Here is a 26,353-nt window from a genome sequence, read left to right on the forward strand (position 1 = left end):
GTGTCCCCGTTCCCCGCCCTGTCCCCTCCCTGTCCCCCCCTGCACTCGGGACTCGCGCGGGGCTGCTCCACGTGTTTATTCCTACAAACATAGACGGGAGGTGGGGGGGACGCGCCCCGGACCCCCCCGCAGAAGCAGAACAAGGCACACGGCGTGGGCAGCGCCGGGCCCTGCGGGACGGGCCGGGAGTGACTCCGCGGCCCCCGCTGCCCGCGGCCCGGCACGGCGGGGAGGCCACGGCTCTGTCTGTACAGGGGCAGTGACAGCAAAGGGCTGTGCTCGCTGTGTACAAAATATACATCGGTAGTGTCCGTCCTTCATCTCTGCCCGTCGGAACCCAACGCCCCGCCCGGCCCCACGGACACCGCCCACGGGAAACACGGCCCCAGCCCCGACCCACCGCCAGGGAACATGCACGGGCTGTGCCGGGATCGTGTCCGGGGGCGCGGGCAGGGCCGGGCAGCTCCGGCAGGGCCCGGCCCCGCTCACGGGAGGCTCTGCTCGTCCTCCAGGTGCAGACGGGTCTGCTCGAAGAGAAGGGGCTGCACGGGGCTGCCGGTGCCGCGGACGGGGAGCGTCTTGGTGTAGTCGGATGAGCCTGCGAGAGGAGAAGGGGGTTCAGCCTCGGAAACGGGAGCCCTGGGGGCAGAGGAAGGGTCTGGCAGGGGGGATCGGCCAAACCCTCCTCCCCTGGGCTGGCCAAGGGAGACAGGGCTGGAGCCAAGAGCTCCATCCCCTCCAATGCAGGCTCAGCATCAGGGGTGGGACACAGGACACTAAGGGGACAACACACCCTCTGTCACCAGCCTGGGGACACCAGCACGGTGTTCACGATGCCCATGAGGCAGCAGAAGCCAGTGGGAAGGGCAGGGGTTTCTGCTGCCCTGCCTGGGGTCCTGGCACACGGGGACAGAAGGGATGCCGGTGCCAGGAAGGGGAATGGACCCAGGACAGAGCCTGGCTGGTTTGCTGCCCCTTCCTTCCCTGCCCCATGGCCAGGACCATCCCCATTCCACGCTCCCAGGAGGGGTCCTGCTGCCCCTCACAACAGTAAAGAAGAATGAGAAGACATACCAGCTTACTCCTCTATACCAACAGAGCAGGAATCAGGACCCAGTGCTGCCCAAGACAGGAGGGAGGAAGGCAGACAGAGAGGGAAGGAGACATTAGAGAGGTAACTCAGAACAGACTGCGACTCTACGGAAGAGAACAGGCTGCAACGACAACAGTCAGAGGTGGGGACAGCACAGGGGCACACGGGGCCCCGCCCCGCGGGGACAACACTGCCCCACCCCCCAGGGACCGGCCCAGATGCTTCCCCTCCCTTGCCCAAAAGCAGGAGCACATTTGGGAGCGCACAGGAGGCTTTTGTCACACGAAGTGCCATGGAGTGGCTGCAGCCCAGAGAGGAGAAAGGAGGGGAAGAACAGAGACACGAGGGTAAGGGAGGAGGAGAGAGAAGGCGGGGCAAAGATAACCTCTGCGTTATCCCCCCTCGCCCACAGCTCTGCCCCCGGGGAGGAAGCAGGAGCCCGTGCTCGGGCAGCTCTTTCCTGCCCCATCTGATGGTGCAGCTGGTGCTGCCCTGTGGCAGGAACACATTCCCCAAACCCCCCAGGCTCTGGAGCCACGGGCACGGCCTCGCAGCTCCGGCCCCAGCGGCGCGGCCGTTACCTGGCAGGAACACGTCCACCGGGGGGTCGCTCTCGGACCGTGTCAGACTCCGGCTCTCGCCGCAGCCGCCGTCCTGCAGCACGTCCTCCACCGAGGGTGGGCGGCCACCACCTGCAACCAGCCACAGCAGAGCCCCTCAGTCCCCAGCACACCCCTGGGGTCTCCTGGCCGGCACGAGTGGAGATCTTCCACGTGAGGAAGCTCCCCGGGCCCCCCCAGCCCCGCAGAGGTCCCAGGAGAGCCGGTCAGACCGGCCCAGGTCACAGTGCCAAAGGGCCACCCACCTCTTCACATGCAGGCTCATGGCCCCAAAACGTGCCCATCACCCCTCTCTCACCCCATCCTTGTGCCCTCTGGGTGCTGGCTGAGCACCACAGATCCATCCCAAAGACATGGGGCACATCCTGCCTGCCCAGCACTGTGACTGTGCTCTCAGCAGGACCCGGTGGTGCAAGGAAACAGCCCCAGGGCATGAAAAAGTTCTACTTGCTTAGAGCAAGGTGAGATAAATAAACCACGGAAATCTGTGGATTTTCCTCCCCCACTTCCCAGAAGAGACCCTGGCACCTTTCCCTGGTTAAGCACAGAGGCTCAGAGATGGATTTTGGGGACTGGATGTTTCTGAGCTCATTTGTTCATTCCCTAATTGTCCCCATCCCACAACGACAGCACTGGACACCGAGCCAAGGCATGGCTGCACCCACAGCCAGGTTCACACCTACCCTGCTGCACAGGCGAGGCCTCCTCCATCTCTTCCCCTGCCACGCTCTGTAAGGAGGGACAGCACAGGTTATTTCTGCAGCTGGAGGCCTCTGCTGTGCCATTCTCCTGCTCTGGCTTTCTCCAGGGACCTGCACTTGGGGCCTGGATTTGTTCCAGAGCAGGAGCAAGGGGCCACCCCCCAGTGCTGTGGCACCGTGGGCTGGGATGGAGGGGTTTTACAGCCCAGCAAGGCCCAGCTCCCACCCCTGCCCCAAACACTGCCCAGGAAGCTCTGACATGGCTCCAACAGAGTGGTTTTCCAATGCCTCTGCTCCCAAAGAGGGGTCAGTGGCACAGGGAGTGGCTACATCCTTCCCCATGGAGCCCTAGGGGTAAATAAAGCAGCCAAGGCTCTGGGCAATGGCCCTTCACAAGACACCTCCCCTGTCCCAGAAGCCCCCCCAGAAGAGCTGTGGCTCAGGGCAGCTCCCCAGCAGAGCACACACTCACCTCTGGAGAGCTGGTCTCCCTCAGGACCAGCTCACCCCCGCTCAGCGCCGGCTGCGAGTCGGAGTCCTCGGAGAGCTTCTCCTCATCCTCCTCGTGGATCGGGGACGAGGGGGACCGTAGTGTGCTGTGTGCCAAGAGAAACTCCATTGGCAGGGAGTCACCAGCACCACAGCTCCTGGAGGATTTGGGGCAGCACAAGCCCACAAGCAGGAGCTCCCTCAATTCCCCAGGGCCTCCTGTATTGGTGACACAGAGCCAAGGAGTGCCGAGCTTTGGCACGGCAACACAGCCTGGACAAACCTGCCTTTGCATGGAAAGCAAGAAGCTCAGGTCCCACACTGCTCCTCACACCTTCTGGACTCTTTTCCCAGGGGGAAAACTAGGCTGGAGCACAGTGAGGAGTGCCAGGAACAAAGCCAGGCTGGTCCTATCTCTACAGCCCTGCATCCTCACCTACACCTTCCATGCCAAGGCCAACAGAGGAGCCTTCAGACAACAACTACAGGATCTCAACTCAGCTCTTTGTGCTCTGAAATTCAGGTCACTTCTCTCCCCATTCTTTTGCCCCTGGGGAGCTCCATGGAAAGCTGAATTCCAACAAGGTTTGCATGTCAAATGCAAATTGAGGGACTAAGTGCATTGGGAAGGAGACATTTCCATCCAAAGTCTTCCCTGTGAGGTGGGCAGGCCCTGGCACAGGTTTCCCAGAGAAGCTGTGGCTGCCCCTGGATCCCTGGAAGTGTCCAAGGCCAGGTTGGATGGGGCTTGGAGCAACCTGGGATAGTGGAAGGTGTCCCTGCCCATGGCAGGGCCTGCAATGAGATGAGCTTTAAGACCACTTCCAACCCAAACCATTCCATGATTCTAAGATTAAATTCTCCTTGCTAAAAATGCTATTTCTTTTGGTGGCACAGCCAGCCTTTAGGAGACCCAAGCTGTAACCTCAGGCTGAACGCAGGGACGATGTCCCAGTTCTCTCCCTGGCACGAGTACCTGCTGGCCTCCTAAAATCCCGACTCAGCAGCGATGGGAGCAGCCAGAGCCCTCTCCTGGCTCGAAGAGTATGTGGCCACAAGCCCTAAGGGCCTGCAGGAGCAGTGTCCCCTGTCCCCATGCTGACCTGTCTGGAGACTTGCTGCGCTTGCCCTTCTGGTGGCCGCTCTCCAGGGCTCTGTCCATGGCCACGAGCGGGCGGCTGGTGGGAGGGATCCCATCCACCACCCCGGAGTAGCTGATTTCATCGTACAGAGGAGCAGAGGGGATGGAGGGGGAAACGGAGCGGAGCCCGTTCAGCGCCTCCAGCAAGGAAATGGGCTCGTAGCCTGGAGGGATGTTGTCAGAGCTCTGCAGGCAAGAGAGAGAGGGGATGTTGGGAAAACATCACCAGGCGGGAACCCCCCTGGAATAGGGAGGCTCTGTTGCCACCCAGCCCTGCCCTCCCAGGCAGCCCAATCCCCACAGCCTCAGCTCCTTCCCCTGCAACAGCCACTCATTCCCTCAGGGCTCTAAGGCTGATGATGCTCCAGGCAAGTTTCCAGAGCACTGCTTTGAGAGACTGGGCATCCCAGCACGCTGGATCGTGGCTGGGCAGCCCTCTGATGCACCTTCAAGAGCTGGGCAAGGAGGGTGAGAAAGCAGGTTCCTAAAAAGCTGCTATAAAATTACATCTGGATTTTTTTTCTCCTACAAGTTCCTCCAATGGTTCAGAGACCCTTCCAGCTCAATGAACACCTCACTTGTGCTTCCAGCCATGGAACATGCAGCTGTTTCACAGCACCACCAGTGTCACCAAGACAGAGTTGGAGGAGGGGAGAAGAGGTGCACCAGCTGATGGTTCTCAGAGCCTACACCACTTCCACTTCTCCCATGTCCTCCCTGAGGGTTTAAAGGGTGCTTATTTTGGGTTGTTGTGGTGAAAGCTCAGGTTCCATGGCATAGCTCAAGAGGCTGGAGGAGGATTCCTAAGCCAATGGCTACAACACCCTCACTGCAAGTTACTGAGCTTTCAAACAACCCTAAAAGACACTGCTCTCTTCTGGGACACCTACCCCACCCAGGAGCACTGCTGGTCACTGGAGGAGGCTCGCAGAGAGCCACATTGTGCCAAAATTGCAAGAGCCTCATTACCTGAACCCAGCCTGGTTTTCTCCAGACCTGACAAGCCCACCAAGCCACGTCCCTCGTAACACTGAACATCTAGGCTGGCTTGAGCAAAAGAAAACCCCCTTGATACCAACAACAGCCATAGCTGTATTTGATGGGAGTACACAGAGGGCACAAACAGAAACTTTCTGGCCTAAGGCCTCCTTCCCCTTTCCTGGCTCCTGGTCCCCCACAATTGCCATTCATGCTGTTCCCAGCACAGTGTTCCAGTTACTCAATCCCACACCAACTCGGAGAGTCCCCAAACAAGACAAGCTCCATCCCTCCTGTTTTTGAAAAAGCAAACCAGCCCCTTGCAGCCAGTGTTCCTGAAGGCAAGACCTGCTCCAGCCGTGCCTCTTTGTCTAGCTCTACATCCCAGCACCAGGCTGGAAACCACTCCAGGATGTGCCCACACCGAACGGCCGAGGGGATGAGACAAGTGCAAGGAAGCTTTTGGGTGAGCCAAGGGGACAGCAGTTTGCCCACAGTCCTATGAAACTGTGAAAATATCTTGGTCAGGGACTATAAATCATCCAAGCTCAGGACCTGGGAACAGTCCCTGAGAGCCGGTGTCAGACCCTGGTGACAAGCTGCTTCCATCCTGCTTGTTGTCCACAGGCAAACCAGGGAGGTGGGTGATGATCCGTGCAGGGTTTGAGTGTCTCACTGCCACTGTGGAGGCAGGAGGTGGAGTGTCACAGCCCAGGCAGGGGCACAGGCCGGACCCAGCGTGTCAGCAAGCCCTGTGTGTGTGACTGCCACGTGCAGGTGACGCCGCGGGAGCCCAGTGCAACCACCCCAGGCCACTTACTGTTCTCACTCCCCTCCTAGGCTTCCTGCTGGGCAGGGACACAGAGCTCACCTTAAGGGGCTTAAAGGGACGCTGTCAAGAGAAAACCATGTTTTGAGGAAGTTGTTTCTTGAGGTTAGTGACAGGAAGAGACTCTCAGCATCTCCTCGCCTGGCTGCAGGTGACAGCACCTGCTTCCTCCACACACCATGCTCTGCTTCACAGCAGCCCTCGGGGTTCCTACCCTGCCCTGTTCCTCAGCCCCAGCTGAAGGCAGCAGGGCTGAAGCACTGCAGAGGGCAGCCTTTTCCTGTGACAGCATCTGTTCCCATGAAAGCCTGTAAGATGACCTACATGCGGTTCTCCTCCTCACTCTGATCTCATGTGCCCCACCAGAGCCAGCTCGGGCAAAGAGCTGCTTGCCCTCACCACACTGGGCACATGCAGCTGGGCCCTGAGGCCACCAGCACCACACCACCCACCCCACGCTCCCTCAGCTGTGTCCCAACACCCTCAGGGAGGCTGCAAAGAAAGAGGCCTTTCCGAGAACCCCAGTGCCAAGGGCATTTCATTGGTGTGATGTGGGCGAGTCAAACTGCAGCCCCCCTGCCCTGTTTTCCCAGCTCCAAGCCTGTCATGCCCAGAGTCTGCCACTCTTCTGCTGGGACAGGCCCCAAGAAATCTTCTCAGCCTGAGGTTTCTATGGATTTGTTTCCTCCAGTCTAGTTGTATCACTAATCCAGGACCCCACAGTCTCCAGGTTGACAAGGAAGGTTGCACTGCTCAGGACGCCCTCGGTGGAGGGTCTGAGCCAACCCCCTGAGGTCCCTGGGACACCAGGAAGCGTCACCAGCCATCAGGCCAGGCCTGATGCACCCACCAGCTGCCTGCTCGGGCCGAGAGCAGCGCCCAGGCTTTGTCCCCCGGGGTCCCAAGGTACTTACAGAGTGCTCGTCATGGTCAACGCTCTGTGCCAAGACGGGGCTGAACGACACCGGCGACAGAGCCCCCGGCTTCTTCCTCACCGCCCGGATCTGCAGCAGGGCACGGAAGGCTAGGAGGGAACACGAGCCAGGTGACTGCACAGCCCTGCAGGACCAGGCCATGCCAGAGCTCCCTGCCTTGCCACAGACACGCTGCTGGCACGGGGGAGCTCCCCTGCACAAGTGTAGAGGCCCAGAGAAGTTGCCCTTAAAGGGGTGGGTCATTCAACAATACAGAAAAGAAAAACACGAGCTTGGCCTGGGGAGTGCACTGCAATCTACAGGATGGGTGGGGGGCTCCCACCACCACAGCTCTGATCTCCACCCCCTGCCCACAGCCCCATTTCCTATCTGCAAATCTTTAATATTGTCAGTTCCTCTGTGCCCTGAACGAGCCAGACATCTGTTCTGATGCAGCTGAGAGGACCTGCCAGGCATTCCCCTGGTTCTGGGTGCACCCAGCCACTGCAAGATCAGCCTAGAGACAGAGGACAGAGGTACAAGTCTGTCCTTGCTGCCTCTGCACTCCCCAGAAGCAGGTTCCCAGGAAGTCTGACACGGGGGCACTTTCCAAACAAATGCAACCTGCTCCCCTGCAGATGAGATAACGCTGTAACTGTTTTAAGTTGTGCCACTTATAGCCAAAGCTGTCTGGCACTTCCTCTGGTAAGATCTTGCTTTTGGTTACTGCATCTTTGCCATGTTTGAACTGTTTAGACTTAGTTCATCAGGCCAAACATCTGTCTTAGGCTCTTTTTTTCTTTTCCTCAGAATTACCAGTCAGAAACAATCAAATACCTCAGAGACCAGGCAGGGGGTAAAGCCCATGATATGCCTATTCCAGCAAAAACACGGGCATTTTCTCAGGAGATTCCTATGCCCCTGTGCTTTTGAGAACAGACATGGAATTCAGCAAGTGCTGACTGAGTGTCAAAACAGGTACTGAATTTTTTCCATCTTTTGGGAGCTAAGCAATGCAAGGGTTAAGCAGATCCTCCTAACTCCTGGCAAAGCAAAGGACTCCAAATTGACTTATCTCATCTCTGCCTCCTGGTGAAAGCAAAGTTATCATAAGAAAAAAAAAAATCACAGAAAGTAGTTGGACAGCCCTCCAGTGGGGTTGGTTGCTGTCTGGGCCAGATATCCTCAGGATAAAGCTTCTGCATCCCCTCCTTTGGGGTATTTTCCATTTTCCACACAAGAACTGCTGACATGGCACAGCTCAGAGCACCTTCACCTTCAGGCCCATCCCAGGGAGAGGATGAGTGGCCAGGGAGGCACTGGGCAAAGAGCCACTCTCATCCATCTCCAGATGGGAGCAGCAGCAGCAGCTTGGCAGGGATGCTGAGTCTTGGGGTGGGCTGTGTCAAACACGCCCCCTCTCACAGCCTGCACTGCCCTAAGAGAAGTGGAGGAGGTTCCCGTGTCTCCAGGCCCACGGGGACTCACGGAGCCTGCAGATGGGGCAGTTGTTGGCCTGGTAGCGCAGGGTGTCAGCACAGGAGTTGCACAGGCAGAGGTGTCTGCAGGGCAGGATGAGGGTGTCCCGCAGGTCCGACAGGCAAACCACACACTCGTTGCTGTTGTCGCTGTTCTCGTCGTCTGAGGGCTGCAAAGAGAGGGGAAACGTTGGCATGGGAATGGTCAGGGATAATGCCAAACTGCCAAGGGACTCCACAGCCTGGGGAGATTTCCCACCCAAAAGTCTGTGGTAGAGCTGGCATTCTCTTTTGTCAGCTCTCAGTGGGGGTTTCTGAAGGAGAGCAAACTCCAGCCCACACAGCCCTGCTTGGACACTCCTTCCTCCCAAGGGCTCTGCTCCCTGAAGGCCAGGGCACTGCACTGGGAATTCAGGGCAGAGCTGTCCTTCCCCAGAGCCCCTTCGGGGCAGGGATCCCCTCAGCTGAGGGGTACCAGGAACAAGCTCCTGCCTTCCAGCCTGGTGGCTCCAGGATCAGCAGGGAAGCAAGTTCTTTGGCACTCCAGCCTTTCTTCCCCACACTGAGAGCAGCCCCACAAGGAGCTGGACAGGCAGCAGGTCAGGCTGCCCCGGGGCTGGACAGCAGGAGGCACTCCAGCCATGCCCAGCCCAGCTTCCACAGGTGCTCTGAACAAGTGAGGGAGTCAGTGGTCCTTGTGCATCTTCACCAGCTGCTGTGCTGGCACAAGCTTTGGTGCAGCCTCAGGAGAACCAGCCTGGGATGTTCACCTGCCCACAGCTACCCTGGTAAAAAGGCCTGCGTGCACCCATTCAACAGGACCATGCACCACACTCGTGTCTCAGTCACTCAGAGCCCCACAAACTGGATTACAGACACTGATCTAACTGCTGGTGGGAGGAGAAATGCACTTTCCAAACCACAAGACCGACAGCAGAAAACTCCACAGTCTCCCCACTCATGTCACAGAAGTTGTGCCAGGCATGGGGCACCTCCACCTTCACCTGGTGCCACTTCACGAGGTTCCTTTGGTCACCAGGGCTAGAACAGGCCAGGCCGTGGGCAAACCTCGGTGTAAACAGCAACTGTGCTGCTGCCACATCCTCACCCAGCCTGCTGCCTGCCTGCCCAGGGCTGTCTGTCCCATCACACCTGCTCCTCAGGTATTTTGGGAGGGAGGGAGGCCCCAGTCACACAGTTTGCTGAGCACACCAGGAAGAACAAAATGGTTCCAAGGCCACTGGTCTGACTGGGCCACAAATGTGCGATTGCTGGATCAAGAGAAAATCATTACAAGACCCTGGAGGACCCCCAAAAGAAGCCTTCAATCCTCTTAAAACCTATCCTATGCAAGAAAAAATCTTGGAAAAGGCTTCTCCCTCCTGCCTCTCCAGGATCTGCCTGTTGGCACAGGCAGATGACAGGATGCTCTGGGAAGGATATTACATTGCCTGGAGAGGGAATCCTGCTTGTCTTGCTCTGTGGTTACTGCTCTGCTTGCAAATCATGGACTACACACCAGAGCCAGCACTGGGGACACTCCACAGCCCAGGTGGCAGCAAAGGGCAGCTCTGGAAAGGCTGAAGGATCCAGCAGCAGCCCCTGCCTCAAGATGGGAACGTTTCTGGTCCCGGCCTTTGCACACACATCCCTTAGGGATGCTGTGCTCCCTCTTGCTGGGGAATGCAGGCTGCTCTCTGGGTACTGGCAAGCCTTAGAGAGCTCAGTTTTCTGGAACACTGCAGGGACATGCAGAACTCCCAGCCAGGAGAACGTGAAGGACCCACAGGAGCAAAGCACAGACACCAGACACGACTGCCTTGACGCAGGGAGGCAGCAACACACACACAGAGCTTTCTACAAGCCCTAAAATCCAGTGCTCTGAAACACCCCCCATGGGGGGTGTTTCAGAGCACTGGATTTTAGGGCTTGTAGAAAGCTGGGTGTTTCAGGAGGGCGTTTCAGGAGAGGCCCTTCTCTCCCAGCAATCCCAGCCCCAAGGAACATCCTCAAGAGCCTCGTGCTGCCTAAAATTACCCCAGCACAGCTCCACTGACTGTTTGGTCCCTTACCTGTCATCCCTGGGCCATCTTTGGCGCCTGCAGGAATGACACAAGACTTGACAGTCACTCTGGGAAGCACCTCCACACGGCCCTGACAAATTCCCACAGTTTGGGCTCCAAAGCAGAAGGTGCAGGCTGCGAACCCACAGCTCAGGAAGGATCTTTACCTTGGTCTCCTGGTTGTTTTTGTTCTCGATGCCGTAGATCTCCTGGAGCAGGTAGCTCACCCGGTCAACCTGGGGGAGAGGACAACAGTTGGGAGTGCCAGCTGCTCTGTCACTGCTGGTTTGTGACCACCCTCCCTCCCTCCCTCCCCGTGCCAAAATGTCCATGTTACACCCCCCAGCTTCCCTATAGCAACGTGGAAGATAACAAACATGGCAAAGGACAGAGAACGAGAGTGGAGAGTGAGTCTCTCCTTGCTCAGTGCTGCCCACCCTGCCTGGTTGTGTGGGTAGGGAGCAACAGAAGTGCTCCAGCTGGGCTATCAAAACAATCTAAAAAACGAGTACTCTGCTTGTCTCAGAGATCAAGAGGGAATACACACCCGTAGCTCAAATAATCCCAGAGGCAATCAGCCTTCCAGAGTCCTCTGGGGGAGTACTACTTAACTTTAACCAAGATGAACTTCTACCCATATCTGCACCCTGAGCAGAGAGAGGCTGTGCCAACAGCTCCTTCCTGGCACACCAGTGGTGGCACATCACCTCCCTGTCCATCCCCTGGGAGCACAAGGTCAGGCTTCTAAGGACAGACAAACCATTTCCCTTAGCACAAGAAGCACTCGATGGACAACCCTACATTAGTGCAGTGTCACTGATTGCCATCCCCAGGCCCTTGGTGGCACCTCCAAAACGGGAGGCGTGGTGGCAGAAAGTGTTCTAAGGCACAGCTGGAGGTTAATCAGAGGGACACACTTCCCCCCAAGCCACGACTTCAGCTGCCTGCAAACCCCCTGGGCAGCTGAACCACAGCACTGACACAAGGAGGGCTGATGGGGCAAGTCCCAGCAAGGCAAGTCCCTCTGCACTGGGGGTTCTCCCCTGCTCTCCAGCTTAGCCCTCAAGTACAGCACGAGCCTCTCACAGCTGTGAGGGGCAGCCTCTGCAAGGAAGCACAGAGATACTGGTCCCCCAGGACTCAGTCCTGTTTAACATCTTTGTTTATGAGGGGATAGAGTGTACCCTCAGCAAGTTCACAGGCAGCACTAAGTTAGGTGGGAGTGTTGATCTCCTGGAGGGTAGGAAGGCTCTGCAGAGGGATCTGTAACAGCAGTTGAGGCTCAGGTTGGACATCAAGAAGAATTTCTTCACAGAAAGGGTTGTTAAACACTGGAAAGGGCTGCACAGGGAGATGGTGGAGTCACCATCCTTGGAGGTGTTCAAGGAATGACGCGACATGGCACTCAGTGCTCTGGTCTGGTTGGTCAAAGGTTGGACTCGATGATCTTGGAGGTCTTTTCCAACCTAAATGATCCTGGGATTCTGTGATCTGGTGCTCCAGAGCAGGATGTGTTGCTTTGCCTGCACTAAACCTTCCAACAGGTAAAAGGGTTGCCAGGTACCAGACAGACATATGTCACAAGCAGGGGAAGGAAACACTTCCCTGCCACCTCCGTGTCCAGCTGACAACATGCAGTGAAGCCAAGCCCCCAGGACCCCAGTGCCACAAGAGCTGTCAATCCCAGGGCTTCTGGCATTTCCATATGTAACTGGCCCCTCCCCTCTCCTCTAGTCAAGCCAGGTGCTCAGAAGAGCAGTGGCTTTTCCACGGGACTCCAGTGCTGCAGAAGATGACACAGGCCAAGAAAGGGGCAGGAGGGAGCTGTATCCAGCCCATCTGCCAGTTCAGAAATGCTCTGAGCTGGCACATGGCAATGTTAACACACTAATTCCAGAGCCTCCCTGTGTAACTCAGTGTGCAGCTCACAGGCAATCTGTTCTGGGCCTGCATTTCATGGCAATGAGATCAGCTGCTGGACTGCTGAGCGAAACCCTCTGCAGCAGCTCACAGCTCACCCGGGAAGTTTGGGGGCAATTATGAGGGAAATGTCCTTTTGTAACTTGGCATTTCCAAGAGAGCCCTGTTACAGCATCCTGACTCCTTGGAGGATCACAATGAGCGATGGGGAGTGCAGGAGTGGTCAGCTCAAAGCAAAGAAGGGGTCAGGGAGGGAGAGATCAAAGTCTCTGCAGGAGCCCGAGTTCCTTTTATCTGCTTTCCTCTAAAAATCCTGAGAAACTCATGTCCCAGCAGGGAAAGGGTGAGCAGTGCAACAGCTCTTAGTAAAAAGAACTCTAGGTTTTAAAAGAGTAGGAGTAATTAAGAAGGAGTAGATGATTGCAGTCAATGCAGTCCTTCACCTTCACCCTTCTCCAACCCACTCCACACAAAGTCATCCTTCCAAAGGCTTCTGTTGCTATTTACAGCCTCACTGGATGCACACAGGAACCACTGGCCAAGTCCAGGTTATGTTTTTCTGCTGATCCATCTGTTTGCATTCATCCAGGCTGGATTTCTGTAAACAGGTTGGTACTTTACACTCTAACTGAACACAGCACCAGGCAGTTCAGCCCATGGGCTGCTGCTTCCTGCTCCCAAAGAGCTTTAGAGATGAATGCCCAAAAAAGGTACCCACAATCCTGGCAATGGCAGGCAGGGGAAGACACAAGGAAAGCAGGTATGGCAAAGAATGTACAATGTTATAACGTGGTTTGCTCCAGGCACAGACTCTACACCTCTGCTCTGTGCTTTTAAGGGTACAGATGCCATCTCAGTGTCGGTGGCACTGTGTGTTCTTTAACAAGAGCTTCCTTCTATTCCAAAAGCCCCAGGAGAGAACTTGGAAACATTACATTTTACTAACTGCTAACAAAAAAAAAAAAAAAAGTACCCACAACTAAACACTGAGTGGGAGGGTTACATGCTCTGCCAGTAAAGACAGACAAGCACTCAGTGTTTCACTGCAGGAGTCAGCTCACCAAACTGTGGTAGGGTGGGAACTTCCCTGGAGAGCATTTCCAGCAAGACAGCCCTCCATGTGGGGAGTCTGGAGTGCTGAATGGAGCAGGATGCACACACTGCCCCAGTGTGCACAGCAACCCAACACTGCCCCGGAGAGCTCACACCATGTAAGCACTGGTTTAGAGATAAAAACATTAAACCCCTTCTCCCTCAAAAAATCCAAGCAGGATAAATGAGTGGCTTTTCATCAGCTGACAAACTGATAGTAAAAGGCCTTTTAATTCAGATCAATAAACCTGAAACATCCATCCTGAGCAGTCAAACATTTAAAGCAGAAACACCGCACATGCCCTAAGGGTGAAGGGATCAACCACCAAAATCTCGTCTCTTCCTCCAAGACACTTCAAGCTGATCCTTGCAGCAGGATGACTACCAGAGTTCTTCTCAGAACTTGAAATCCTTGGCACTCTTAGCAGTTGCTTATGAATTTTTGTCTATGCAGGACCGATGCAATTTCAGCCTTGATGAGGCACCTCCCAACTTCTGCACATTACACGGAGATGGGATACAAAAGGGCAACATTTAGGGCTGCCAGCAGCTCACTTGGGATATCTGAGCTAATGAGGTGAGATCTCAGGCTCTCAGAGAACACCAAACCTTCCCACTGGGTACAGTCTGGCACCTGTGGGACACCAGCAAGTCTGTCACCAAGAGCAGACAGAAAACAGGTACTTACGATCTGCTTCTGTTTTAAGGGCTTCACAGAAAAGCTGCCGTCGACGTGCTAGCAGGGCAAAGAAAGGGAACAGGTTAAACAGCTGAAAAATTACATCAAAAATCTGGTTAAATGAAGTAAATTAAACAGACTCGTGCTCAGAGGTGGTGTGTGCCAGCCATGGGGAGGGGAGGGGGTGTATAACCAGGACAGCCTGGATGGCAATCCCTCCCAGCAGAGTTAGTGGAACAGAGTACTGGAGCACACCTTGTCTGCTCCAGTGCAGGTTTGGCCCAAGTTAAACCCCGCTGAAGTGGTCAGAGCACACACAAAACTCCCCTGGCACACTGGGTGCTTTCAGGCTGCAAGCAGTCCAGCTGGGTGCAGCCAGTCCAGCAGGACGTGGCAGGGGATGGTTGTTGACACCCTAAATAACATCCAGTGACAGAGCCACTCTTGAGGCCAAGGCCTTGACAGAGCAAGAGGCTGAGAACAAGGTCTGTCCACTGGACAGAGTCAGAAACAAGTCACACTTGCTCCACACCCTCAGAGCCATGAGCCTTTCATGTCCTCAGTGGCAGCAGGCACAGGTGGAACAATTCTGTAAACCCTGGTGCCAGAACTAGTGATGCCAGTTCTACTTTCCCCATCATCCACAAGGGCCACTAAAAGAAAGAAATCAACCCTCCTGACACAGTCTAGAGAGCAGCAAAGGAGACGCAGGGGATGCTCCAGCAGGTCCTGCTGCTGTGAACAGCTGCAGATGAGCGTCTGTTTGCTGAAGGAGTTTCACAAGGAAGGGACAACAACATCACACCAAGGACAGAACAGTCCTGTTTTCAGGCCAACGAGTTTCTACCTTTGCAAGAGCTGCCAGGTCAAACTACACAAAGGATCAAGGTTGTTATTCTGATCTTAAAGATACATATAAATAGCAAGTTACCAGGTCCTGCTGGTCTGTCTGTCCTCTGGGGGACCAGCAGTGCTTATTAGCAGGGACCTCCCCTGGATTTATGGACCTACACTTCAAAAGCTGCAATTATTCTAAGGATGGGGAACATATTTTAATCAAACAGGAAGGTGAACTCAACATGTACTCTGCCCTATGACTTTTTATTAAAAGTGAGATTTTAATCTTGTTCTAAGCATTCAGTGGAAGATGAGAAGTAAGAAGTGGTTGAACTATGACTGAGGGATTCCAGTGTGATTTGCTTTTCCACATCAGATAGAGGAGGAAACCAGAATAACATCCCTGCCCTAATCCCAGGGGTGCTGCAGCTGCCCATCTCTAATTGCCAGGAGTAAAACCACCTACAGAGCCAGTGCTCAGAACAACCTTTCTAACACTGGAAACCTCATTTTCTTCACAGATCAAGTCCAACAAAAAGCAACCTAGAACACTTAAAGCATCTTCCAGCCCCATGGCTTCCTTAGGACTGACTGTGCTTCCCATGCCCTCTGACTCAGCTCTTCACTATCCACATTATCCACCTGGGAGGAAGAGAAGTAAGACCTGGCAACTTGCTCGGGGATACGACAGGAACTGAGCGGATTGGGATACCGAGGTCAGCCACGTGCCAGCCTGGAAGTGGAGAATTTCCAACAGCACAACACTGGTGCTGCTCCCCTCTACATGCCCAGCTCTGCTCCAGCATCTCTGGCCTCACCTCAGCTTGTCGCCACAAGAATCACCTGCCCAGGGTACCACAGCCAGACATGCATCTTACAACTCTTTTGAGGGTCCAGTTATCACGGGAAGAGAGTTTGTTGTCAAGGCTTGTACACACAGCTTGGCTTGGCCTTGGCATGCAGGCAGTGGTCACTGCATCAAACACACCACCCAAGAGCACTGAAGCTCACAATCTTTATGCAGGATGTGTCCTAATTCTTCCCAAGGGCTTGGCCCTGTGTGTAAACTAAGGCCAAACAATGGTGCAACAGGGTCTGGACACAGCAGATCCAGTTCTGCCCTGGAAAACTGCACAGTAACAGCCATGGACAACAACTTCCACAGGAAACAGCAGCTGCAATTACCTGAGTGACCAGCTCAGGTACAAATGATAATTACAGGCTGCACAGGAGCTGCTGCAAGAGGTTCTTTGTACTACACCACCACCCAGGAACGAGCCAGGACTCCACTGGGCTAAGTGTTACATAAATACAAACCAATGACCCGTGGAAATGTTTACATACACAAGGACAAAGGGAAAAAAGAACTCATTTACCTTTTCAAACGCAGCCAGGAGAACATGGGCGTGACCAGTGACCTCAACTACCACTGCAAAGAGGGAAAGAGCAGATCTGGTTAAACCTTGCAAACAGCACGAGCATAAAAATAAATACCTTGAGAGTTGCATTTTAGTCCACTGACATTTCTGAACTGTTCTATTTTCATCTCTCCTGCATTTAAAACTTATCTCGTCCGGTTGATTCATCTCACTGGGCTCTGTGGTGGGCCCCACTCAGCCATTCTTGGCTGCTCCAAACTATCCCCCTTGGTTTTCAGAGGTTGCAAAGGGAAAGTAAAACAAAGCACTCCGTGGGATTCTGCTCTCCCCTCAAATTCCTGGGTTTAATTACCTGAATTTATCACAGATCCATCTGGTTTAACAGCAACTGGCAGCACTTCCAGCCCTTATCACTTTATTTCACTCTAGTCAGACGTGCTTGTAAAACATTTCTTTCTCATACCAGCTCCAGCCACTGAAACATTTCTGCCCAGTTCTCTGACTTTCTCCCCCAAAGATAAACATCACATTTTCCCCTCTTCCAAACTCAAGGGTTCCTTCTTAATCCAACAGCACTGAGAAGGGGCTGTCAGAGGTTTCAACGGTGCATTCCTGGCTCCCTCAGCAAGCAGAGAGCAGGGGAGGGGAGGTACAATCCCAGTCTCCCTCACTCAGCACTCTCAGGATCTGTTCAGCTCCAACTGGTTGGGCCCTTTTGCTTAATTCTGTTCAGACTCATCGTTTGGAAACGGGAGGCAGAGGTGGTGGAGGAGCCACAGAAGGAAGGGAAGGCATGGAACCACCATCCAATTTTATTAAACACCAGCAGTTACAGGCCAGCTGTAGTTTTCCAGGTGCTCCAAACACATAAGGCCAGCTCCTTCCAGGCCCATCAGTTTAAAAAAAGAACCAAAATGCACAACAATTTCCTAAAATGTCACATATTTTTTGGGCTGATGTTCTTTCCAGGAGAGGATTTAAAAGCAATTGCCTTTCCAGGTTATTAAAATAGACGAGAGTACATTATTGGCAAAGACTGGGCATGGTATGTGCATAAATGTATGCTTCCCATGCTGCCTCCTGTTCTATTTTTGATCCTTCTAGACATGCCCAACATTAGAGAGCATAAATCCCTTGCCAAAAGTTCCATAAACAGAGGAAGGTGTTTTATATTATGGCAAAGAAATATACATATATGTGGATTTTACTAACAGTGCCTGAAATCACTAAAAATAGATGCACTTTACAAGTAATCTCCTTTATGTTGCACAGTGCTTTGTTAGTCACACTTTAAATTGGTTCATCCAGTTCTATTTCAGACTGCTTGGAAGACTGTAAAAAAATGTAATGAGTTTCTGGGCTTTTTCACATCTACAGCATAAAAAAAACTGTGGAAGTGACTGACCTGTGCAAGGTGAGTAACAATCTAAAGATTTACTGGACATCCCCCTTCAAAGCAGCAATCCACTTTACAAATAATCACCAAATAATAATAATTATTAACGATTTTAAAATAATTAGGAATTATTTCTCCTCAAAGGTTACACTCTTTTATTGTAACCATCCATCACCCTCGGGAAAAAAACAGGAGAATTTCAAACTGCTCAGTGAAGCTGTATTTGGCTGGAGAGTAACCTGAGCATTTTAAAGCCATTTCCTTTTCTCTGCCCATTTCCAGGATTTTATGAGGATAACTTACCCCTAGCAAGGGAGAAAATACTCCCTCCCTCCTCCTTTTACAAACTGGAAAAGCAAAACCCAAAGAATAAAAGTAATTTGCTCCGATTTGTGCCTGGCATTGGTGGCAGGGCCAGGAGCTCTCCTAAACACCCCTCCAACACTAAATACCTGGCCATTTTTCTTGTAAAAAAATACAGGCTAATTTTAGAAGTATGTTTTTATGCAAGAACTCATGGTTGGCCAGGCCCTTTTAATAAAGGGAAGTTGAGGCGAACTCCCAAAATATTTTTATTCTGGAAAGGCTCTCCAAGGAGCCACCTAAGCTCAGAGGGAGCCAGGAGAATTCCAAGGGAGCAGAGCACCGTGCTTACCATCCCCTTCATCCACCACTGCTCGGATGACCACAGGGAACACCCCACGATCCAGGTCAAAGTTCAGCTGTGGGGACAGAAACGAGGTGAGGTCACAGCAGGGTGGGTGCAGACAACGCTTGAGATCTTGTAACAGCAGAGTAATGAAGGTCCCTTCTGACAGGCCCCCAGCCCCTGGTCTCAAATGGTATTTAATTCTCACTAATTCACGTATCCCAAAAGCCTCCTGAGTGATTCGTAGCAGGACAGGTTTGTTGGAATGTATTTAATGCCACAATTTTGCCTGTGTCTGGCAGGATAGGTCAGGCTTTAGCACAGCAGTGCACTGGGCTCCCAACGCCACAAAACTGACCCTGACTCTTGGATGAAGTTCCTGAGGAGAAAAATCTGTCAAACTTCAAGCTCACATTCCTGAAGGAAACACCAGACTGACTTCCATCTCCTGGCATGTTATGAAATTCAGGTCCTCGACCTTCTAATTGGTGAGAGCGAAATTTTAAGATCACTCACTTGAGTGCAAGGAAAATAGACTCAACTTCTCCCTTTGCCCTGCACTTCATTAAAGCACTTCAAAAGCTCTGTGTCATCTTAGAAACACAAGGAAAAGGCAACCTTACAGACACTGTCCTATGCCAGGAACGGAAGTGGCTCAGAGACTGGATTTCTGGTGATTTTTTTAATTACTGACTTGGAGATTTTTGTCTCATCTCTTGCCAAGACTTAAAAAAAAAAAAAACATGTCATTTCACTATGATGCTCCAGGTAGTCTGTTTTCAGTTTTCGCATGAAAACTGAGACTCAATTCCGAGTGCTGCAGCACCATCCAGGTAGTGCTTTGAGGCTCCCCCAAATTTCCTGCAGCCCCAATATATCATTTGAAGTGTGATTGGCTCCAGCCAGTCCCTCAAAAGATTGATTAATTAATTAATTATCAAGGCAGCCACTGGCACAAATGGCCACCCAAACCACCCAGACTGCAGGGAGGGTGACCCTCAGTGTGAGCCTAACAGCTGAAAATGGATGATAGCCTAAATGTTCATCCTGAAAGGAATGACACCTGTACACTGGGATATAACACACCTGTTCTCTTTCCAAAACAGAGCAAACAACAACAACAACAAAATCTCATTTAACCTCTCAGTGTTTGTTACAGAACAGACTCCTTGAGCCACTGTTTTCCAGCTTGCATTTTTGAACTGTTCTGGCACGGCACGGAAGGAAAATTCACCCCGGACAATGGATTAAAATAGCTGAAAAAGCTTATGGTTTTGCTTTGCTTCCTGCTCTGATTTATTACTGCGTGACAGAAATTGTTCTTGGGCCATTTGAAGGGAAAGTCACATCACAGAACTGAGGTTGCTTTACCTTATAAACTTTGGAGTTCTCAAACACAAAAGGCCTCTTTAAGGGACCATTTCACATTAATTTTTTTACAGCCCTGAGCACAACTGGCTCAACACAAGCCACACTCTGTAAATTCCAAGCAAAGCAGTGTTTCGGGAAGACAAAGCAAACTTTTATAGAGCTTTCCACAGAACAACCCAACATAACATTACTTGTCCCTTCTGTGGGCCAGCCAAGAACGACGTCACATCCGAGTATTACACTGAGCAAAAATATGAAATAAATCTGGGGGGTTTTGGACAAAGCTGGAAAGAAATCTGAAATGTGCAATTGTGCACAGCTGAGTGTACACACTGTCAGCTATGCCAGATAAAAGGGCTGCGTTTTGGTGGCCAGTGTAAGAAGATTTAGGACCAAAACTGGCATGTACAGAGAGCTGAAATGGGAGGAGAAACTCTTCCAAATCATAGTGCTCATTCCACATTTTCTCCAGCTCCAGTAACACCAATGAAAAAAGAGAAAGAGGAGGATGCAGCAGAACAAGCAAGGGGAGCTGAAAGCTCATTTTTCTACAGCATCTCTCCCTTTTAGCTGTCAAAGGGACATGACTTTAGTTCTTGAGTTAAAACCTTGCTGACAGGAACAAAAGTGAAAATTAAGCTTCACAATTCTTTAAGAAGAAAGGGATCTGAGCTCCTGCTTTCCAGCTCTCTCAGACAACAGAAGGGATTGAAAAGCAGCTCTTCCAGGCTTTTGTAGGCTGAACTTGTGAAATCATCTATTGGCAGAGAAGCCAAGACATCAGGAGACCAGACTCTGCAGGCTCTTGGTAACCACCACAGCATTTTTTAAGGCACGGGACTGATTATAGTTATAACTTCAAGACAATAGCTATTCAATCTTTCAAGATACATGAAAGATTACTTTTTCCTTTTTTTTTTCCCTTTTTTTTTCCTTTTTTTTTTTCTTTAATTTTTCTTTTAAATAGGTAGTTATCTACCAGGATTCACATACACAATACTCTTACACAGGCTGGGGTCAGGAATTGAACACTCTGTCAGTGTTGATTTTCTGGGAGAGGGTTCCACAGGTAAAAATATATTATCAGCAGCTACAGACGAACTCCTCTGCCTTAGAAATCTCTTCTGACAATTCTGCACAGAGCAGGGTAAAGCCCGAGGCCTCCCTGCTCTGGTCACATGCAGGGGAAGCCCTTGGGCCAAAGCTCAGAGGTTCAAGAAGCAGAGAGTCACTGCCTGGCTTGGAATGTTGCAAAGATACCAAAATTACCAGGACTCCAAAATTTGGCTGTGTAGGAATAGCCACAGAGCTTAATTAAAACCAAGCCCTGATCTGTTTGCAGTTATGGGTTAAACTAAGAGGAGGAAACCATTCCTTTATATGTTTATCGTTTATGAGATATATAGATGTATAACTGAAGTTCTTCCTGCACCCCAGTGAATTGCCTTGTATGCACCTCACTTTGCAGACCACTGTTGCAAATGAACAGCCAAAAACCCCAAAATCTTTGACCTAAAACCCACCAAAAGAGAGAGATTGAAACACGTATTTGTTCCCACAAGCTCTTTGGCCAGCAGGGAGAGGAAGGCTGAGGAGTGGCAGGTTCCTCCAGGAAAAGCTCCAGTGCCAATCTCTGCTGCCTCTCTCCTAAACCAGCTGATCAGTGAGTGACATCAAAAGTTTCCTCCCTGTTGGCCTGATCTTCCTGTAAAGTTCCCAAGTACCCACAAAACACGCTGTGGCAGCTGGGAGAAAGTGTCTTCCAGCCATAACTTCATGGCACTAAATGGAGACCAGTGCTTCTGGGACAACAGGGGTGTGGAAAGAAGGGGAGACTGAGAAGAGACTCACCTCATCATCCTTCCACTCTGAGAAGTCAATCTTGAAGGAAGGCAGGGAGAATTGCTGGCTTACCCCTCTCTTGTAATGAACCGTCTCCGACTGCAGAGAGGGATTCTTTGTGCTGTATCTGAAGAAAGGGGGGGAAAGAAAAACTTGCTGTAACAAATGACTGCTCCCTGCCAGGCTCTCACTCACTCTGCCTTTCAGGAATCACAAGTGGCAGCTCTAAGGGCAGAGCTGGCAGGGGCTGGCAGCCATTCAGTGGGGACACAAAGAGGGAAGGGAAAGGTCAAAGCGAGAAGGTGAGCACAGGGAAGGGAAAGCAGCGCAGACAGGCAAGGTCTGGTCGTGTCCATACTGACCTGCCTGGAAACACGAGGTGTCAGGGGTACAGTGGGGTGCAGCAGCTTGGCAAAGCCTAGCTCCCTAAATCCAGGGCCTAGGCAGTACTGGCTTTCAGCCCAGCACAGTCCTATTTTCTGCAGGAAACCCAGGAAGAACCAGCAATGACCTAACACACAACTCAGCACGGTGCTGAAAGCTCTCCCGTGCCTCGTGGGATAGCTCTGCAGTGGGAAATGCTGCTTTGGCTCCACCACCCTGGTAAGCAAGAGCCATTCCAATCCACCCCTCTGCTCCTCACGTGCTTCCCCAAGGTGCTGCAGGGCTACCAACACCACGTGAGAGACACCAACCATCCTCCACGCCGGCCACACAGACCAGAGCCACGATTCTTCCACTGTCTCAAGGCTGGGATGAACATCTGGAATGGGACCACAGCTACCATCCATCTTCTGCATCCACAACCCACCTGGTGCTTTCTGCTCCAGGAGAGACGTTTCCTTGCCCACTGCCCCTGTCCAGAGGGTGATGCCTGAGCTGGATGTGCACAACCTCTCTCCCTGTGCCACTTCTGCGACAGGGGAGGAGGCAGCGAACCCCAGAGCAGGGTGGGAACATCTGAAGCTGGTTTTACCACCAAAGCCTTTCTTGGCCAACTACCAACTGTGTGCTCAGAGCACATTGACAAACCAGAGAGAATGTGAGACATCCCTTGCCCAAGGGACTTATACTGCAACAACAACAGGCTCCCTCAGCACAGGGATGAGACACCCAGCACAGTGACCGGGCTGCATTTTGAAGCTGAAGGTGTAAGAACCTGGATACCAAGAGATGATGAATATTTATTAATTCCTCTCGAGGAGGAAAAACCAGGCACCCCCCTGGCATGAACTGCTGCCTTCCTCTGGATAGCCAGACTATTTCCTGTACCCTCTGAGGGTCCAGAAGGGTTATCAAGTGTCACAAGATCAACGGTAAATTCTGGAAGGCCGTGACAAAGGGCAGGTTCAACACGTGCCCTCTGCTCTTCCTGCCAAGGCAGGTGCATTATGTTATTTATGACAATACCCTCAAAGCCCATTTTGTGCTGTGCTGAAATTATGCTGCTTTACTAGGAGGTCTCACTCCATCCTTTGCATTTCAAGCATGGTGTGGGAGAGATCAGAATGACAGGTCTTTTATATGTGAATTACAGAGCGAGCAATTGAGTGAAGTTTTATTTACTGAGTTGTCAAGCACAATGAATAGAGCCAGCCTGTATCTGGCTCCTTTTGTGGCACTCTCAAAGCTTCTCAGCTCTGTAGAGAGGCACAATTCTCCCTCCACAGCTGGGAAAGCAGAGGATGGAAAAGTGACTTATCTGAGGTGACAGCAAGTCAGGAACTTACTGGAAATAAAGTGCAGAGCAGAGAGTGGAGCTGGGAAAGGGGTGTAAACAAGCTGCTGCTGAGCACCAGGAAGGCTGGAGGACCTGCACTTATAGCACTAGAAGCCCAAACCAGTCTACAACAGGAAAACAAATAACACTTATTCCGAGGAGGACAGGGAAGAACAATACTCACATTGACTTGCTGCTCTCACTATCCCTGGGCAAAAGGAGTAAATCAGGCACACAGATCTTCTGAGCTGAAGAGTATGACCAAGTTATTAAGGAGGCCTCCCCAAGTGAGCTTTATGCCTTGGACTGTGTGTGACTGCCTAACTTGATCTGTGACTGTCAGACTCGATCTGAACACCCTGAGACAACTCTGGACACCTCCAGTCAGCAGCCAGTGCTCAGGCTGCTGAGCACCAGCGGGCTGGGGAATTCCCTGGAAGTCTGGTGAGTCCAGATTGTCCCAGAGATCCATCAGCTTTCCAAGGTGATGCCCAGGTTCCATGCACAAGCACACACTCCCTGTGCTGCACAGGAGGACAACTTGGCCAGCTGTTACAAAGCAAGTGTCCTGCACAGCAGGGTCTGAGTGGCATCTGCCCATCCCCAGCCCCTTTGGTTGGCATCTGCTGTTTTTATAATCTTCTATTCCATGCCTGATCTGCTGGGGGCTCACAGCAAACAGTAGCAGAGAAGCTCTGCAGAAGTGTTACAGAAAAAGAGAGCATGTACTAAAGAATAAAGGACAGCAGAGGAGCAACACTGCCTCTCCCTGCATAAGGACTGAGAAAGCTGAATGTTTGAGCTGCTATTGCTCAGACTGCACTGGGCCAGGCCTCCATCCAGAGGGACTTCCAAAAAAAAAAACCACTCCTTGGGATCACTGGAAGGTCAGGACAGTGCAGAAGTGAGTGGGATCTGTCCTATTAAGTCAGGACCAAATAAAAATCCTTGGTCACTGTATTTTAAACCTGTTTCTTTGTTCAGGTACCCCTGATAGCACGAGAATCACCAGCAACACAAGGTACACGTGCTGACTGCAGCAGCAGCCCCCAGCTCTGCCCTCAGGGCTCACGCAGCCCAACTTCTCTTGTGAGCCGTGAGACACACACAGAGCAAAGTTTACACTCTGCAATGACTCCTTCCTCCCCCACGTCAAACCCTTCCACCCCCAAAACCAGCTGTGTATCAGAGAACCAGCAGTTGAGAGGCCCTGTGACCACACCCCAGTGCTGCCCCAAGGTAACACTTCTGACAAGAAACATCTGAGAGAGTCTGTGCTTTGAGGAGCCTGTGGACAAACGAGAGTCCTCTTTCTTTAGCACCAGCTCTGCATGTTCCAGGCAATTTCCAGTGGAAAGAGGACAAGGCAGGGTTACACGAGAGCCTTAGAGGGTGCTCAGGAACCGGTTCTTCCACTGCCACTTCCACTGCCTGGCAAGCACCACGTCCTCTTACAGGTGGTGAGGGATGAGCCACTCATGTTCTGCTGGTGTTCTAAGGGGCCAGGAGTTGATAAGGAACAAGCATGCTGGCCCTCCTCTCTCTCCCACCTGCTCACTCCTCTTTCATTTTGGGCCAGGATCTCACAGGTTGCTTTTGGGGAAAAGGGAAGTTGAACAAATGCCTCAACTCAAAGTGATTTTTATTGATAAAAGAAACACTACCAAACTACAAGAAGGCCACAGCCCTGGGTCTCAGTCAGAGAGGCTCTCACAAGGAGTCTGGAGGTTAACCAGGTGCTAAGGTGCTGCCCTGCAGTCCCTGGCAGCCTCCTCCTCCCCTCCTGCTTCCTCCAGCACTGAGCCAGGAAAAACCAAACACTTCCCCATGCAGCTGAAACCCTTCTGCCCATACCCCAGCCCAGCCCCTGCAGAGCTGTGCCTGGAGCTGCTGGGAACACCACGCTCCGGGCTCCAGCCCGGCTGCAAAGCTCACACACCAGCACACTGAGAGGCACAAAGGCCACAACTCCTAATTTACTGACAGAGGGTTTGTCTGCTCCGTGAAATCTATAGGATTTGGCTCTCCAGCCTGTGAACTTTGCACACCACAGTGTTCCCCTGGGGACTGGTGTGGGCCTGGATAAAAGCTGTCGAGGCTTGTGCCGAGCAATAAAAACCAGCGCTCGCCTCTGACTTCTCCACGCAGAGGAAATCTCTTCACAAAGAGTTCGTATTAATCACCACAGCCCACGGCCAAAAGCAGCAAGAGCACCTTTCAAAGGCCCTGAACAGACAGAGGCCATTAAATAACCAAAGGAATATGTGAGTGCCTCTGCCTCTCCTACACAGGCCTGAATCAAAACAGCCACGCACTGAGCTGGATTTTACTTTGTGACCCAACTCTTCCAACTTCCACATGCAGAGAGAACAGGGAATCATTGCAGAGTCCGTGCACTGCAGTGAGCGTGGGAGGATGTTTCTGATGAGTGTGGTGGGCACTGCAAAAAAATCAAGGAAATGGGATTTCTTTTTTTTTAATACATCCATTTGCCCATCAACATCACAAACAGCACAGCCCTGAAAAGGGCAGGGATTGCAGAGCCAGACTGACCTATTTTCATTCTGTTTTCTCTTCATAACGAGAAAACAGAGCTTGGCAACATCACCGGGATATGGGAGAGAACCTTTTCTGTCCAAAAAGGAAGATCTTTTTCAGAAGAATGGGCTGCAAGACTCAAACCTCTCACGTCATATTTATCATGAGCTGCTGACCTGCCTGGATTGCTCATGCCTTCAGAACTGGCTCTTTTAAGTGCTTCCAGCTCCAAGGGTTGGTCTCACTCCTTCCCCTGAGGCAACAACCGCTGCTGTCACGTTTGAACCACGCAATCCTTCCTGCCAGTCAGCAGGATACCTGCAGCTGGGAGAGTCCCAGGGGCCCTCCCAGGAGCAGGCTAACAGCGTGCACGTCAAGGCTTTTGCCAGAGAAGGAAGGGATGCGTTCACAGAGCGCTCACAAAAAGAAAACACGAATGTCTCCGAGCCTGCTCCAAAAACACACTTGTCTCCTAACCCAAAGAACTGCAGGTACTGCAGAAGGCAGGTTATGAACTGGGAGTCCTTTGGTTATTCTCTACAAGCCCTGCAATGGAAATGCAATGCAGAGTCCCCTCTCCCCTGGAAGGAAATCACATGCCTGGGGCAATGACTAGTGAGTAGT

The 26,353-nt window shown here is 52.2% G+C and overlaps 1 protein-coding gene across 4 annotated transcripts in view; it reads right to left on the reverse strand.

Moving 5' to 3' along the window:
- Positions 1-58: 58 nt before the first annotated feature.
- MGRN1 (mahogunin ring finger 1) overlaps positions 59-26,353 on the reverse strand; it is a 48,905-nt gene continuing 22,610 nt past the window's right edge. Inside the window, exons 5-17 of one of the 4 annotated variants that reach the window (XM_027882754.1) lie at positions 21,481-21,598; positions 18,265-18,331; positions 16,211-16,263; positions 14,007-14,054; positions 10,474-10,542; positions 8,254-8,413; positions 6,766-6,875; positions 5,843-5,914; positions 4,007-4,230; positions 2,887-3,010; positions 2,397-2,442; positions 1,675-1,785; positions 59-598 (exon numbers count right to left, since the gene is read on the reverse strand). In XM_027882754.1, the coding sequence (XP_027738555.1) occupies positions 486-598; positions 1,675-1,785; positions 2,397-2,442; positions 2,887-3,010; positions 4,007-4,230; positions 5,843-5,914; positions 6,766-6,875; positions 8,254-8,413; positions 10,474-10,542; positions 14,007-14,054; positions 16,211-16,263; positions 18,265-18,331; positions 21,481-21,598 (1,315 nt within the window). In that variant the 3' untranslated portion in view covers positions 59-485. Of the gene's footprint in view, positions 599-1,074; positions 1,120-1,674; positions 1,786-2,396; positions 2,443-2,886; positions 3,011-4,006; positions 4,231-5,842; positions 5,915-6,765; positions 6,876-8,253; positions 8,414-10,473; positions 10,543-14,006; positions 14,055-16,210; positions 16,264-18,264; positions 18,332-21,480; positions 21,599-26,353 lie in introns of all 4 variants that reach the window. The other 3 variants (XM_027882753.1, XM_027882752.1, XM_027882751.1) reach the window with 3 other exon arrangements.

Source organism: Empidonax traillii, unplaced genomic scaffold (genome assembly GCF_003031625.1).
Source record: "Empidonax traillii isolate 1590-97213 ecotype Southwest subspecies unplaced genomic scaffold, ASM303162v1 scaffold111:size2041728, whole genome shotgun sequence".
Classification (NCBI taxonomy): Eukaryota; Metazoa; Chordata; class Aves; order Passeriformes; family Tyrannidae; genus Empidonax; species Empidonax traillii.